We start from the raw sequence: 14395 nt of genomic DNA, 5'->3' as shown, positions 1-14395 counted from the left end.
TAGCATGGCGCCGTTGCCAACGACAATAGGAGGGGAATTGTAAACTGGGGTGGAGGAGTTAAGTTTACCAGCATTGGAGGATATGTGGGAAGAGGCGCCGGTGTCCATGAACCATTTGGACGCTTGAGGAGCAGCTGTTGTGGAATTTGCCACGTTCAGTGCGGCGAGCAAGGCCTGATGGTTCCATGGATCCACGGGAGGTGGTGGTTGAGCGACGCCAAGAGGAAGCTAAGACGAGCCGGTGAAGTATGCCTGGTGTGGTGATGTGCCAGGGCGCGGGCCGAGCATGCTAGCTCCTGGGGCACGGAATGGCATGGGCCATGCCTGCACCATGCCAGTCCATGGATTGAAATTGGGTGTCTAGGCCATGGGCGGCCGTGGGGAGGAGAAACCACCTGGAGATGAGCCCGGTCGTGGCCGCGACCACGACCACGCCTGTTGTCGTTGCGGTTAGGCGCGCCGTGAGCAGCAGCTGGTGGCTTAGCGGCGGTTGTCGGCGTAGTAGATCCAGAGTTGCCGGCTGTAGTGGAGCTAGAACCGCCTTCGGTGGCGGTGGGCGTGGCGGGACAAGGTCCACTAGTGGTGAGCAGAGCATGCTGCGTCGCCGTCTTGGCATGCTCCTTGTTTTAGTGCTCTTCTAGAAGAAGGTATGAGCGCACCGAGAGGAAGGTGTGCGACGGCTACTTGGCGGTGATGGCGGGGATGGCGTGGCGATACTTGGAGCTCAGTCCGCGCAGCATGTTCAGGACTTGGCTCACGCACTGGCTGGCCAACGTCACGGAGCGCATCAGCGAGCTGCTTGAGTCGTCTGGTGTACTGGGTGATGTCCATATTGACCTGGACCAGGTTTCGGAACTCTGCCTCCAGGTAGCCAGCGTGATGGAGCTCGTTGTCGCGGAATTGATCGTGGATAGCTCCCCAGACGCGGTACGCGGTCGCCTTCGGATGGCGCACGATGTCGTGCACGTCCTTGGCAATGGAGTTGTACAGCCAACTCAAGGTGCACTGATCAACCACACGCCAGTCGAGATCATGGCGCTGGTCGGCGGTTGGTGGAGATGAGACATGGGAGGTGACGCCGAACTTGCTGAGGAATGCGTCGAAGAAGCATCGCCATTCGTCGTAGTTCGGCGTGGCGAGCTCAAGAACGATTGGGATGTGGGATTTGATGTTGACGGTTTGAAGCACTGCAGTGGGAGGCATGGTGACAGGGGCATCGTCGCCGATAGAGGAGGTGAAGGAGACATCGGAGGTGTCGTCGGAGTTGGAAGAACCGAGACCAAAGAGGGGATTGTTGTCCATGGTGGGCATGGCAACAGCCGGGGAGAGGCAGCAGAGCGGAGGGAAGGAGGCGGTGATGCAGCGGGCGAGGGATCAACCCGAGCTTGCTGGTACCATGTAGAGAGGGAAATGAGAGCCAACATGTGTTCTATTATCTCTGAACAATGTTTATAGTGTTACAACATGGTTGCTTTGGCAACCGTATGCCTATGCTAGAGTACATCGTGTACGTCATGGCTGCGCGTGGGCGCGGGAGCATGGTCACCGCGCACGCGCTGTGGTCAGGGGACCCACAGCGGTTGTCAGTCGAAGCCTCCTGGCACATATCCTCAACAGATCCAAATCCAAATCCGGTCCCTTGCATCCCTCACAATCTAACTATCCATGCATGCAAATGCAATGCGAATCATACAGAAACAGGTCTGTTTTTTTAGGTACATATATAATCTTTTGCTACGGTAGGTAGACATACATTATATTTAGAAGACATATACATAGTAAAAGATACAATAATCAGAATAATTTATAATTTAGAACCAAATGAGTATCTTTTTTCCTACAACGAGGAGCCTTTTACTATTTTGCATAATATATTATCTCCATATATACCATTGGTACCAACCGGTTCTTTCATCCTTTTCTATTTTCTAAGTGATTAATTGAGAAATATAATATAAAGGGTATTTTAATAATTAAGGGTATCATGCCAGCCTGCCTAAACCTTCTCGTCATGCATGCAGTACGGATTATACGTCACCAAGCCTTCCAAAATCAGCTAGCCACTACGCCAAATTTTTACTGTAGGAACGAGAACATTTTTACTGTAGAGGTGGCTAGGGTTGGAGGCGCCCCTACAGTGGGCGTTCTCAGGTCCCAGCAGCCCAGCTGCCCCTACAGTTGGCACTGTAGGGGCGACTGGTAACCTGAGCCGCCCCTACAGTTGAGGCTGATCTGTAGGGGCGGCTCAATCACCAGCTGCCCCTGCAGTGCCCACTGTAGGGGCGGCTCAATCACCAGTCGCCCCTACAGTGCCAGACTGTAGGGGCGGCTAAATCACCAGCCGCCCCTACTGATGACACACGAATAAATAGCAGCCCTTACATGATCATAGTAAACAGTGTGATTTCTTTTTTTAATCTATGGGTCAACTTTGTAACTAGTTTTTCTTCCTCATACTAACTCCAAATCTGATGATTTTTTTCCTAAAATTTTCTAAAATCATTCTCTATCAATTTATTTTGTTGGTTTTTGTCAATATATACATATGAAAAGTTTGAGCAATTTAAATTTTGAATTTAAAAAAAATACAACTTCAGACAAGATTTTGGTACCCCAAATGATTTCAGCTGAAAAAGTGATAAATACCAAAGTTGAATAACTCATTAAGATCTACAACTTTTGTATTGGTCATTTCTTTATATGATAAAGTGGTAATGACATTGTTCACAAATGTGACACATCTCTCATAAGGTTTTATAAACTATATGAGACATGTGTAAGATTAGTAAACAATGTGTGCTGAGAATTTGTCAAATGAAGAAATGATCAAAATAAAAGTTGTAGATATTAATTAGTTGAACAACTTTGGTATTCATCACTTTTATGTTGAATTCAATTTGAGTCTCAAATTTTGGTTTAAACTTATCGTTTTTCAAAATTTCGAATTTGAAAGGTTCAATTTTTGTCAAATGATAAGATGACTAAAATAAAAGTTGTAGATATTAATGATTTGAACAACTTTGGTATTCATCACTTTTTATGTTAAAATCATTTTAGGTCTCAAATTTTGATTCGAACTTGTCATTTTTTAAAATTTCAAATTTGAAATATTCAAATTTTGTCAAATGATAAGATGACCAAAATAAAAGTTGTATATCTTGATGAGTTGAACAACTTTTGTATTCATCACTTTTACATCTGAAATCATTTAGGGTTTTAAAATTTGGTTTGAACTTGTCAAATTTCAAATTTCAAATTTTAAAATATGTAAAACATTGTCACATCCAAGTTTGATCAAACTTAAATGCTGAAGCATGATTTTAGAAATTTTTAGGAAAAAAACCCATCACATTTGGAGTTAGTATGAGGGAGAACAACTAGTTACAAAGTTTACCCACAGATTAAAAAGAGAAATCACACTGTTCTAGATGATCCTTACATGACTATAGTGAACAGTGTGATTTCTTTTTTTAATCTGTGGGTTAACTTTGTAACTAGTTTTTCTTCCTCATACTAACTCCAAATCTGATGATTTTTTTCCTAAAATTTTCTAAAATCATTCTCTATCAATTTATTTTGTTGGTTTTTATCAATATATACAAATGAAAAGTTTGAGCAATTTAAATTTTGAATTTAAAAAAAATACAACTTCAGACAAGATTTTGGTACCCCAAATGATTTCAGCTGAAAAAGTGATAAATACCAAAGTTGAATAACTCATCAAGATCTACAACTTTTGTATTGGTCATTTCTTTATATGACAAAGTGGTAATGACATTGTTCATAAATGTGACACATCTCTCATAAGGTTTTATAAACTATATGAGACATGTGTAAGATTAGTAAACAATATGTGCTGAGAATTTGTCAAATGAAAAAATGACCAAAATAAAAGTTGTAGATATTCATTAGTTGAACAACTTTGGTATTCATCATTTTTTATATTGAAATAAATTTGGGTCTCAAATTTTGGTTCGAACTTGTCGTTTTTCAAAATTTCAAATTTGAAATGTTCAAATTTTGTCAAATGACAAGATGACTAAAATAAAAGTTGTAGATATTAATGAGTTGAACAACTTTGGTATTCATCACTTTTTATGTTGAAATGATTTTGGGTCTCAAATTTTGATTCGAACTTGTCTTTTTTTAAAATTTCAAATTTGAAAGGTTCAAATTTAGTCAAATGACAAGATAACCAAAATAAAAGTTCTATATCTTGATGAGTTGAACAATTTTTGTATTCGTCACTTTTACATATAAAATCATTTAGGGTTTAAAATTTTGGTTTGAACTTGTCAAATTTCAAATTTTAAAATGCGTAAAACATTGTCACATCTAAGTTTGACCAAACTTAAATGCTGACGAATGATTTTAGAAATTTTTAGGAAAAAAAACCATCACATTTGGAGTTAGTATGAGGGAGAACAACTAGTTACAAAGTTTACCCACAGATTAAAAAGAGAAATCACACTGTTCTAGATGATCCTTACATGATCATAGTGAACAGTGTGATTTCCCTTTTTAATCTGTGGGTCACCTTTGTAACTAGTTTTTCTTCCTCATACTAACTCCAAATCTGATGATTTTTTTTCTAAAATTTTCTAAAATCATTCTCTATCAATTTATTTTGTTGGTTTTGTAAATATATACATATGACAAGTTTGAGCAATTTAAATTTTGAATTTCAAAAAAATACAACTTCAGACAAGATTTTGGTACCCCAAATGATTTCAGCTGAAAAAGTGATAAATACCAAAGTTGAATAACTCATCAAGATCTACAACTTTTGTATTGATCATTTTTTCATATGACAAAGTGATAATGACATTGTTCACAAATGTGACACATCTCTCGTAAGGTTTTATAAACTATATGAGACATGCGTAAGATTAGTGAACAATGTGTGCTAAGAATTTGTCAAATAAAGAAATGACCAAAATAAAAGTTGTATATATTCATGAGTTGAACAACTTTGGTATTCATCACTTTTTATGTTGAAATCAATTTGTGTCTCAAATTTTGGTTCGAACTTGTCGTTTTTCAAAATTTCAAATTTGAAATGTTCAAATTTTGTCAAATGACAAGATGACTAAAATAAAAGTTGTAGATATTAATGAGCTGAACAACTTTGGTATTCATCACTTTTTATGTTGAAATCATTTTGGGTCTTAAATTTTGGTTCGAACTTGTCATTTTTTAAAATTTCAAATTTGAAAGGTTCAAATTTAGTCAAATGACAAGATAACCAAAATAAAAGTTGTAGATCTTGATGAGTTGAACAACTTTGTTGTTTATCAAATTTTCATTTGAGATCATTTGGTGTCTCAAAATTATTTTAATAGTTTTGATTTTAATTTTTTAAAATTTAAAATTTTCCCCCATTTTTAAAGGTTCAATTTTGCAATTTTAAACTGTTGTAGTTGTTTTAGTTATTGTATATGTAAATATCTCTATAAAAAAATAAAAGTTGTAGATCTCAATGAATTGTACAACTTTGTTGTTGATGACTTTTTCAGCTGGAATCATTTGCTATTTCCAAATATTGTTTGAAGTAGTCGTTTTTTGAAATTCAAAATTTGAACTATTCAAACAAAGTCCGATGGAGTAATGGCCAAAATAAAAGTTGTAGATCTTGATGAGCTTTATAAATTTGTGGTTTATGACTTTTTCATTTGAAGTCATTTGCTATCCAAAAATTCTGTCAAAGTTATCATATTTTGAAATAATATTTATAAAAAATATATTGACCGGGCCTTATTTAGCTCAGCCCTCCATCTCCCCCTGCCTGGGCCTGTTTGGCCCACTCGTCCGTGTAGCTCTCTTGACCGTCTGATTAGATCGGATGGCTCACATCACACCCTTAGCCGGTCAAAACCTGGGTCGTCCCGGCTTCCTGAACCCTAGCTTCTTTCTTCATCCCTCCTCCGACTCCTCCACTTCTCCCGTTCCACACGTAGCGACGGCGGCGGCGGCGCCTGGTGAGCCCCCTCGCGCGTCGGGAGGGCCGGCCAGCAGGTGAGAGAGAGGGAGCCTGCGGCACGGCGAAGACCTGGCAGCAACAGCTGAGCGTGAACGCGAGCGCTCGTGCCTGCGGCCCCGCGCACGTCCGTGCCCAGGCGTCTACACGCCGGTGAGAAAGAGAGGGAGCCCGCTGTGCGACGGGGGCCCGGAGCAGCTGCCGAGCGAGGGACACGAGGAATTACTCGTCGCGAGCGAGCAAAGCGAGCAGAGCGCAGCGGTGGGCTGCCGCGAGCAGCCGAGCAGGGAGGCCGGAGGCGCTTGCAGGGAGGCTGCGGTGGGCACCACCTCGTCCACGCTGTGCGGCGGCGGGCGCACGGGGATCCATCGTCGAGCACAGATGGAGCCTCCACCTTCTAATCCTCCGACCCCAACCTCAGATCTGCCTGCTTCGTCTTCCAGGTCACCCTCATCTCCTCTATTTTCCCTTGCTATTCCTACTACGTCTGCAAGATGGATTTGCCCAACCAAGATGTCTGTAGTTCTGCTACTACTTGCCATAAAAAACAGTTTGCGTGGTCCAATAAAAAAGCAGTCTGTAGTTCATCTCCTCTATCTTCTGAATATGTTTTTCAGCAATATGACATAGGCAGTAGCATTCAATGATTTGTGTTCACACGTAGATGGATGACAGTAGCATCCGTTGATTGCATAGATTCAGTTTCTGGAGAGCAATTTGCCATGTACTGATAACCTTAGATGAGTGGTCCAATAAAAAAATGACAGTAGTATAATTATAAATACATGGAATGCCATTGCTTGGACTTTTATTTGCTACAATTAACTGCGTCGGGTTTACTTTAACTGGATTAAACTTTAGGGAAACTTAAAAGGGCAAAGATATGCACATTTTGAAATGAACCGACTCACAAATCTGTAATGCAAAAATGCTGACAAAACACAATTTGACTGCATGTAGCTGTGAATTTATAGGTTTCATTTATTGTGATACCCTAGTTGAAATCAACTCGAGAGAGTGAACTGAACTTTCATATGGCTAGCCTTCGTCTCAAACTGCAGAGATGGCTTGGCCTATGTCTCACTCTTTGTTTCTCAAATTTCCTGTGGAACTTTATTTTCTTGTACTGATTAAATAGTGAGTATTCTTAACTTGGATGGTTGAGTCAGATAGTTTTTGTTTTGGCTATTCTCCTCTGTTACTTATTTTTGTTTCTTTCCACCAAATTTCAAAACATTGTTTTTTTTCAGAAAGAGCTAATATCTGGTGATCAGAATGGAAACATACGTGTGTGGGATTTGGCCGCTAACTCATGCAGCTGTGAGTTGGTGAGTCACATACTCATATTCCAGTATTATGGTACTTCTGTGGAAAGGGTAATGCAAGAAAACAATTGATCTGTTGGTTCCAATTATTTAGGTACCGGAGGTTGATACTGCTGTAAGATCTCTGACAGTCATGTGGGATGGGAGTATGGTGGTTGCTGCAAATAACCATGGGACATGTTACGTTTGGCGCCTACTTAAGGGTACTCAGGTCAGTCTGTTCTGCAAATAACCGTATAAATATAGAGTTTGTGATTTCTGAAATTTTCAAATTATGTTATTTAGACAATTACCTACTTTGAACCTCTGCACAAACTGCAAGCCCATGATGGCTACATTCTGAAGTGCCTGCTTTCACCAGAATTTTGCGATCCTAACAGGTAATGTAATAATGGTCTAAAAGGCTATTTTTCATGGTTCTTCCAGTGTATTATTGTGTCCTCTTGGGTTCCATGTGACATTCTTGGGTTTGTTTGCAGGTATCTTGCCATAGCATCATCTGACCACACTGTAAAGATTTGGAATGTTGATGGCTTCAAGTTGGAAAGAACTTTAGTTGGTAATGTTTGGAGTCTTCTTTTAACAATTCTCCATCTCATACTCATCTTATGTTTCCGAATGAGATCCTGAAACATCACTGGCAATCAACTTCTTAGGCCATCAGCGCTGGGTTTGGGACTGTGTATTCTCGGTCGATGGTGCTTATCTGATAACAGGTATGAACTACACCGTGTTGCCCTCTGCCTTCCCCGATGATTTATCAGTTGCACAGTTAACCGGTTTGTTCTCTCTTGCAGCTTCTTCAGACACCACAGCGAGGCTATGGACGATGTCAACCGAAGAGGCCATCAGGGTGTACCATGGTCATCACAAGGCCACCGTGTGCTGCGCTCTCCATGATGGGGCAGAATCAGCGCCCTCATAACCATGTTGTGACTGCTTTCCTATACATACTTTGGATTGCAGAACTTTTTTTCACTCTTAACTTATGACTTGGTAGCGTTTAACGCCCAGTTGTTGAAATGCGGGGCTGTAGCTATATATGCAGCAAGCGGTAGTGTTTAACGCTCTGTTGTTGAAATGCGGGGATATAGCTGTATATATGCGGCAAGCCTCTGGGGCTGCGTACAAATAATTTGCGTGCTGTTGGTGGATGATTCTGCAGAATTTTAGTGGTACTTCTTTTTGCTCTATGAATTGAATGCAGCAATGGTTACGCATTGAATTTTTGTGGATGTATATATGTATATTTGTGGCGGTCAGATTCGAATTTGAATTATATATATATATATATATATATATATATATATATATATATATATATATATATATATATATATATATATGGTCAGATTTGAATTTGAATTATTTATTTTTTTATTGGAAAATCCACTGTAGGGGCGGTTCTTGATTGAACCGCCCTTACAAATACACACAGCAGGGGCGGCTGGTGATACAACCGCCCTTACAGAAGTCCACTACAGGGGCGGCTGATATTACCAGCCGCCCTTACAGAGGGCACTGCAGGGGCGGCTGAAAACACCAGCCGCCCCTATAGAGGTCACTGCAGGGGCGGCTGAAAATACCAGCCGCCCCTACAGAGGTCACTGCAGGGGCGGTCAGGAAACCACTCCTACAGAGGCACCCTCTGTAGGAACACCCTGGGAAGGACGGCTGACGCAGCCGCCCCCTACAGAGGCTTTTGAGCCGCCCCTACAGTTAATTTCTGTAGTAGTGAGCTCGGCGTGCATGCATAAATTGAAGGCTGCCATATTTGTTTGCTATAAGAGACCCAGCGATCACTAATAGTTGTGTCACGTATGTTCCCGTATGTGCATCACGGTTTTTCGCCAATGTTTCTCCGCTTGCGTTTCGTGTCCAAGCAGCCCTTCATGAAATTAATCTCTCATGTACCACATTGTACGTAGCACAATCATATATATCACATTAAAGAAATGTGAAACTTACGCGCATTAGCACTATCATATGTCACATTAAAAAATGTTACACTAATTATGTACAATAGCACCATCATTTATGTTACATAAAAAAATGTTACTCTAACTATGCACATTAGCACCATCGTATCAACCACGTAAAAAAGTTACACCAAGTATGCACATCCATTTCATACGGATCCATCATCCATAAACATACATGTCTGTAGATTTTTTTTTGAAAAAGGTTACATGTTTGTGGATCTAACTACAAGATATTTGCCTAATCCTACTTTTTGCCCTTGAATGGCAGTACTAAAATGACTGATTTACCCTTATTTGAAAATAAAATGTAAAATGAAAAATAGATCTTTCTCCACATATTTCGGTACTGGCCCCACCTAATTTGGTACTATCCCCACCTATTTGATACCTTCATGTACTTTTAGTTGGGTACCTCATATTTTTCCACCGTCCGATCTTGCCCAATAGATGGCCCATCTTTTTTCCAACCATTGTAAAATTACTCATACCATTTATGTATATATATCCATCGTTCCAAATTATAACTGATCAAATTTATCTAAGTTTGACCAAGTGTATACAAAAATGCACCAACATATTTGTCAGTGTTTTCGGACCACCAACGAGTAAATTTGTATTTGCGCGTCTGGATCGGATGGTGTGCTCACAGGACACAAGGGTTTATACTGGTTTGGGCGGAATGTCCCTACGTCCAGTTTGTTGCTGCTCGTGTTACCAGCACTTGGTTTGCAGTAGGGGTTACAAACATGCGAGAGAGGAAGAGGATCCCAAGTCTCTGGTGGAGGGAGTGAACGGGTGCTGAGAGCTCGATTGCTGCTCAGCAGTGTGCTCGTGTCGTGCTCTTGTGTTTTTTTATCTCCTGTCCGCCTCCCCCGGTAGGGGCGCCATGCTTCCCCTTTTATAGACGAAGGAAAAGCGCGGGTTATAGAGGAGGAAAAGGAGAAGAACGAGAGAGAGAAGAAGGCTTCTAGGATCGTCGGGTTCTTCTTCTCTTTCATGTAGGTCCCGTCGATCCTGTAGATGTCAATAGAGATGGCTTCATGTCACGGCCCTGTTCGTCACTGGCGCCATACGTAGGCGTCATCTGTTGGTCATGGCGTTCCACTCTGTCCCGGCGGACGTCACGGTGAACTGACGTGCCTGTCAGTGTCCATATGAGGATTAGGCAGAACAGTACTGACACGCCCGACACTGCTCTTGATGTGAATCGCCAGGTATGGCCCATCATGGCCATGGGTTACATCGAGGCATGCTAGCTTCTTTCCTGGTGTTAGAGTTTTGACCCAAGCCTATATGCTTGGACCTAGAGTGGTTGGCGGCAGTATGGATCCTCGTCGGGCGAGACGGAACCTACGTCCTTGGGATCAGGCAAGATGGAGCCCGTGGCCTTGGGCGAGATGGAACCCGTGGCTTTGGGGTCGGGCGAGACGGAGTACGAGCCCAAGGGGTCGAGCGAGATGGAGGCCATGACCTTAAGGTTGAGCGAGACAGAGCCCACACCCACAGGGTTGGGTGAGACGGAGCCTGCACCCGAGGGGTTGGGCGAGACAGAGCCCGCGCCCAATGGGTCAGGCGAGATGGAGCCCGTACCCACGGGGTCAGGTGAGACGGAGCCCGCGGCCTTAAGGTTGGGCGAGACGAAGCCTGTGCCCATGGCCTTGGGGTCGGGCGAGACGGAGCCCATGGCCTTGGGGTCAGGTGAGACAGAGCCTGCGGGCTTAAGGTCGGGTGAGATGGAGCCCGCACCCGAGGGGTCGGGTGAGACAGAGCCCGCACCCGAGGGGTCGGGCGAGACAGAGCCCGCACCCAAGGGGTTGGGAGAGACCTTTTAATATGTCTTGAGCCATCCAAGGGAGTCAGCATGGGCGCTAACTTCCTTGCTTTGGGTATACCTAATAACGATACCCGACAGTAGCCCCTAAGCCTGCGAAGTAGAATACTCCTTTGGAGGCTTTTTTGAACGGGAGGACTTTGAGGGCCTTGGCCTTCTTTTTGTAACCCGCTTCGTGTCCTGGTAGGATGGCGATTCTCTTTTGCCGCGAACGGTCTTCTTGGGGGGCATCCCTTTCCAACCCTCACTCTAAGGGTTGCTTTGGGTATCCTTAATAACAATACCCGACAGTAGCCCCCGAGCCTACGGAGGAGTACAATACTTCTTTGGAGGCTTTTTTGGATGGGAGGACTTTGAGGGCCTTGGCCTTCTTTTTGTAACCCGCTTCGTGTCCTGGTAGGATGGCGATTCTCTTTTGCCACGGTCGGTCTTCTTAGGGGCATCCCTTTCCAACCCTCGCTCTAAGGGTTCTCTAGAGCGGCTGTCAACCTATTGGTGGTCCAGCCTTTGAACTCCTAGGCCTAAATGGGCCATAGGAGCATTTTTAGCTCTATATCCCTCCTTACCTGCGATGATTTTTGGCCCATCGACCAGGCAAACCGTCATCCAGCATGTCCTTTGAGGGCACGGCCAGAGATAGTGTGTGCATGATCTTCAAAGGGAGGTGACGTGACATGGTGCAACGGGCACATGAATCTAGTCTGACGGTTCGCCTTCTCGCCCCACTCCATCCTATAAATAGCGGCCTCCCCCTTCATGTTTCTGCACACCAAAACCACAACTTTACCTTCTTCGTTTTTCTGCCGCCACTGTTTGGATCTGCCGTGCTTGCTAATCCGCCACCGGAGCCCTAGGTCTGTAGCTTTCGCTTCTCCACCACCACCTTTGTTTCTCCACGGCCGCATTGATCCTCCATGGATTCGTGGTACCGCTCCGATGTTACCCATGCTTGCATGGAGGGACTCATCAAGCGTGGTCTTCTTTGCAGGAGGACTGATGTGGTGGAGTGGCTCGTGCCCGGCCATGAGGATGCGCCGGCGCCGCCCGACAGCTATGTTATCTCCTTCGCACCCTTCCACGAGCATGCACTAATGGTTCCTCCCCACCTATTCTTCCAGGGTCTGTTGCACCACTATCAGATCAAGCTATAGCACTTGAATCCCATCGGGATCTAGCACATCATGGCCTTCATCACGATGTGCAAGGGGTACCTAGGGATCAAGCTCCACTTCAAGCTATGGAGATATTTCTTCTCCATCTCCTTGATCAAGAAGAAGGAGAGAGGGCAGGAGACCTTGGTGTCGATGGGATGCATGGGCATCCACCTCTGGGGCACCAGGCGGCCAAGTACATGCCCTGCTAGCTCTCTAGATCCAACAAGGGGTGGCACTCGCATTGGTTCTACCTAAAGGACAACCCTACCACTCCCTTGCCTGTCTTCTTCGAGTGTCTGATCAAAGAGGTTCCACCATCATAGCCGTGGGGGCCACCCATCAAGGAGAAGAAGAGGATGCATGACCTCCTTGAAGCCATCATGTTCCTAAAGAGCCATGGCCTCTGTGGGGTCAGCATCATCGAGGGGTATCACATGAGGAGGGTGGCTCCCCTGATGGCGTGCATCCTCCCGCTGTATGGGATGATGCCCGATGCATAGCTTGTCAAGACGACACTCGTCTAGAGGCTGCTCCACAATAGTGAGGTCACGCAGCGCATCAAGGAGGCCATGGGGGAGGCCGATGCCATGTTCCTAAGCCTAGGGTATCCCGTGATGTGGCCGGACATGGGCTTCATCGAGCTATCGACAAGGTTAGTCTTCCAGGACTCTGTCGCGCCGCTGCCAGAGCACGTGGCTATGAGGGCAGCGAACCATGCCATGAATGAACAAAGGAAGAAAAAGAAGGATGACAGGGAGAAAAATGGCGATTGAAGCTATAGCGAGGAAAGCAGCGTCAAGGTTCGTCGGAAGAAAAGGAGGAAGAAGAAGAGGAGGAGGTGGAGGATGATGGCTCCATGTCGCCCATCCCATGGGATGATCTAGCCATCAGGGATGAGGACCCACCTTCGCCATAGGTAGGGCCCTTTCCTGCGGCATGCCAGGGGTAGGAGGGGAGGACGCGCCCTAGAGCCGATGGAATCAAAACGCCTCGCCCCATCCAGACCTTCGACGATGGCCTCAGATCTAGTGGAATCAGGCCACCTCGCCTTGTCTAGGCCTTCGATGGTAACCCCAGAGCCTGTAGAAATAGGTCGCCCTGCTCTATCTAAGCCCTCAGTGGTGCCTCTAGAGTCAGCGGGAGGTGACTGTTTTAACTCATCTGAGCCCTCCGAGCTGAGGGAGGGCTCAAAGCAGCAACGTGCCGACGAGGACCAGCCGGGGTCAGGAAAGCTAGCCCCAAAATGTCCTCGCATGATGGCATTAGGGTGAGTCAAAAGTTTTTTCATCCTTTTGTCTTAACAAATTTTTGCCATGAACTGACCACCATGTCCCTTGTAGCATCAGAGGACATGGGACTCTCCTATGGCTTGCTCCTAAAAGATCCTTCTTTGGCAGATGCACCAGGAGCCGGCTGGCGCCACACCGGTGGTGAGCGTGAGTGGCATCGGGGCGGCCATGACATCGACCAGGGAGGTGTAGCCAATGGCTGTGTCCATAGGAGAGCAGGCAGAGGAGGGCATGGCCAAAGCCACCATCCGTGTAGGTGGTTGTGTCCATGGTGGGGCGGATGGAAGGGGGCATACCCATGGCATCCTTCGTGGATGTGGCGATAGGGCAAGCCTCCATGTCCACATCACCCACCTCGTCTATTGCTAGAGGAACCGCTCTAGAGGAGGTACCGCCGTAAGAGAGGTTGGTGCCACTTGAGGTCGATGCGGGGACATCCTAGTCTCTGGTCCGGTTGGCTATCCTCAATGAAGCGGTAGAGGAGAGGGAATGGGGGAGCGTCCACATAGAGGTTGGGGATGCGGTTCGCGCCCTGACCACTATGCTTATCTCGATGCGCAACATTGTCGCCCCGGTTGGCCAGGTATGATATGACCGTGCTTCTAACCCTTATGTTCTCTTTCCGCGCCTCTAAGTCTTGTCTTCTTCATAGATCCTTATGGCCTATAGTCAGGAGAAGTCCTAGTTCCTTACTAAGGAGACGCAGTGGAGTGAGGGGCTAGCCGCATAGCTCACTGCCGCCCATCAGGAGGTGGCTGAGCTTGCCCCTACCGCCTGGGAGGTGGCCAACCTCCAAGTCAGGGAGAAGGACACTCACGACGATGCGGCCGAGGAGAA

The 14395-nt window shown here is 45.2% G+C and overlaps 1 protein-coding gene across 1 annotated transcript; it reads left to right on the top strand.

Annotated features, from left to right (window-relative positions):
* Positions 1-1309: 1309 nt before the first annotated feature.
* LOC136460693 (target of rapamycin complex subunit LST8-like) lies at positions 1310-8227 on the top strand. Its single transcript, XM_066460295.1, has 8 exons — positions 1310-1391; positions 1498-1634; positions 7228-7305; positions 7397-7513; positions 7588-7682; positions 7782-7861; positions 7959-8018; positions 8100-8227. The coding sequence occupies exons 1-8, from the start codon at positions 1310-1312 to the stop codon at positions 8225-8227; spliced, it is 777 nt and encodes a 258-aa protein (XP_066316392.1).
* Positions 8228-14395: the final 6168 nt, after the last annotated feature.

The sequence above is a fragment of the Miscanthus floridulus genome, chromosome 6 (genome assembly GCF_019320115.1).
Source record: "Miscanthus floridulus cultivar M001 chromosome 6, ASM1932011v1, whole genome shotgun sequence".
NCBI classification, from domain to species: domain Eukaryota; kingdom Viridiplantae; phylum Streptophyta; class Magnoliopsida; order Poales; family Poaceae; genus Miscanthus; species Miscanthus floridulus.
This window is presented reverse-complemented; position numbering and strand designations above follow the sequence as displayed.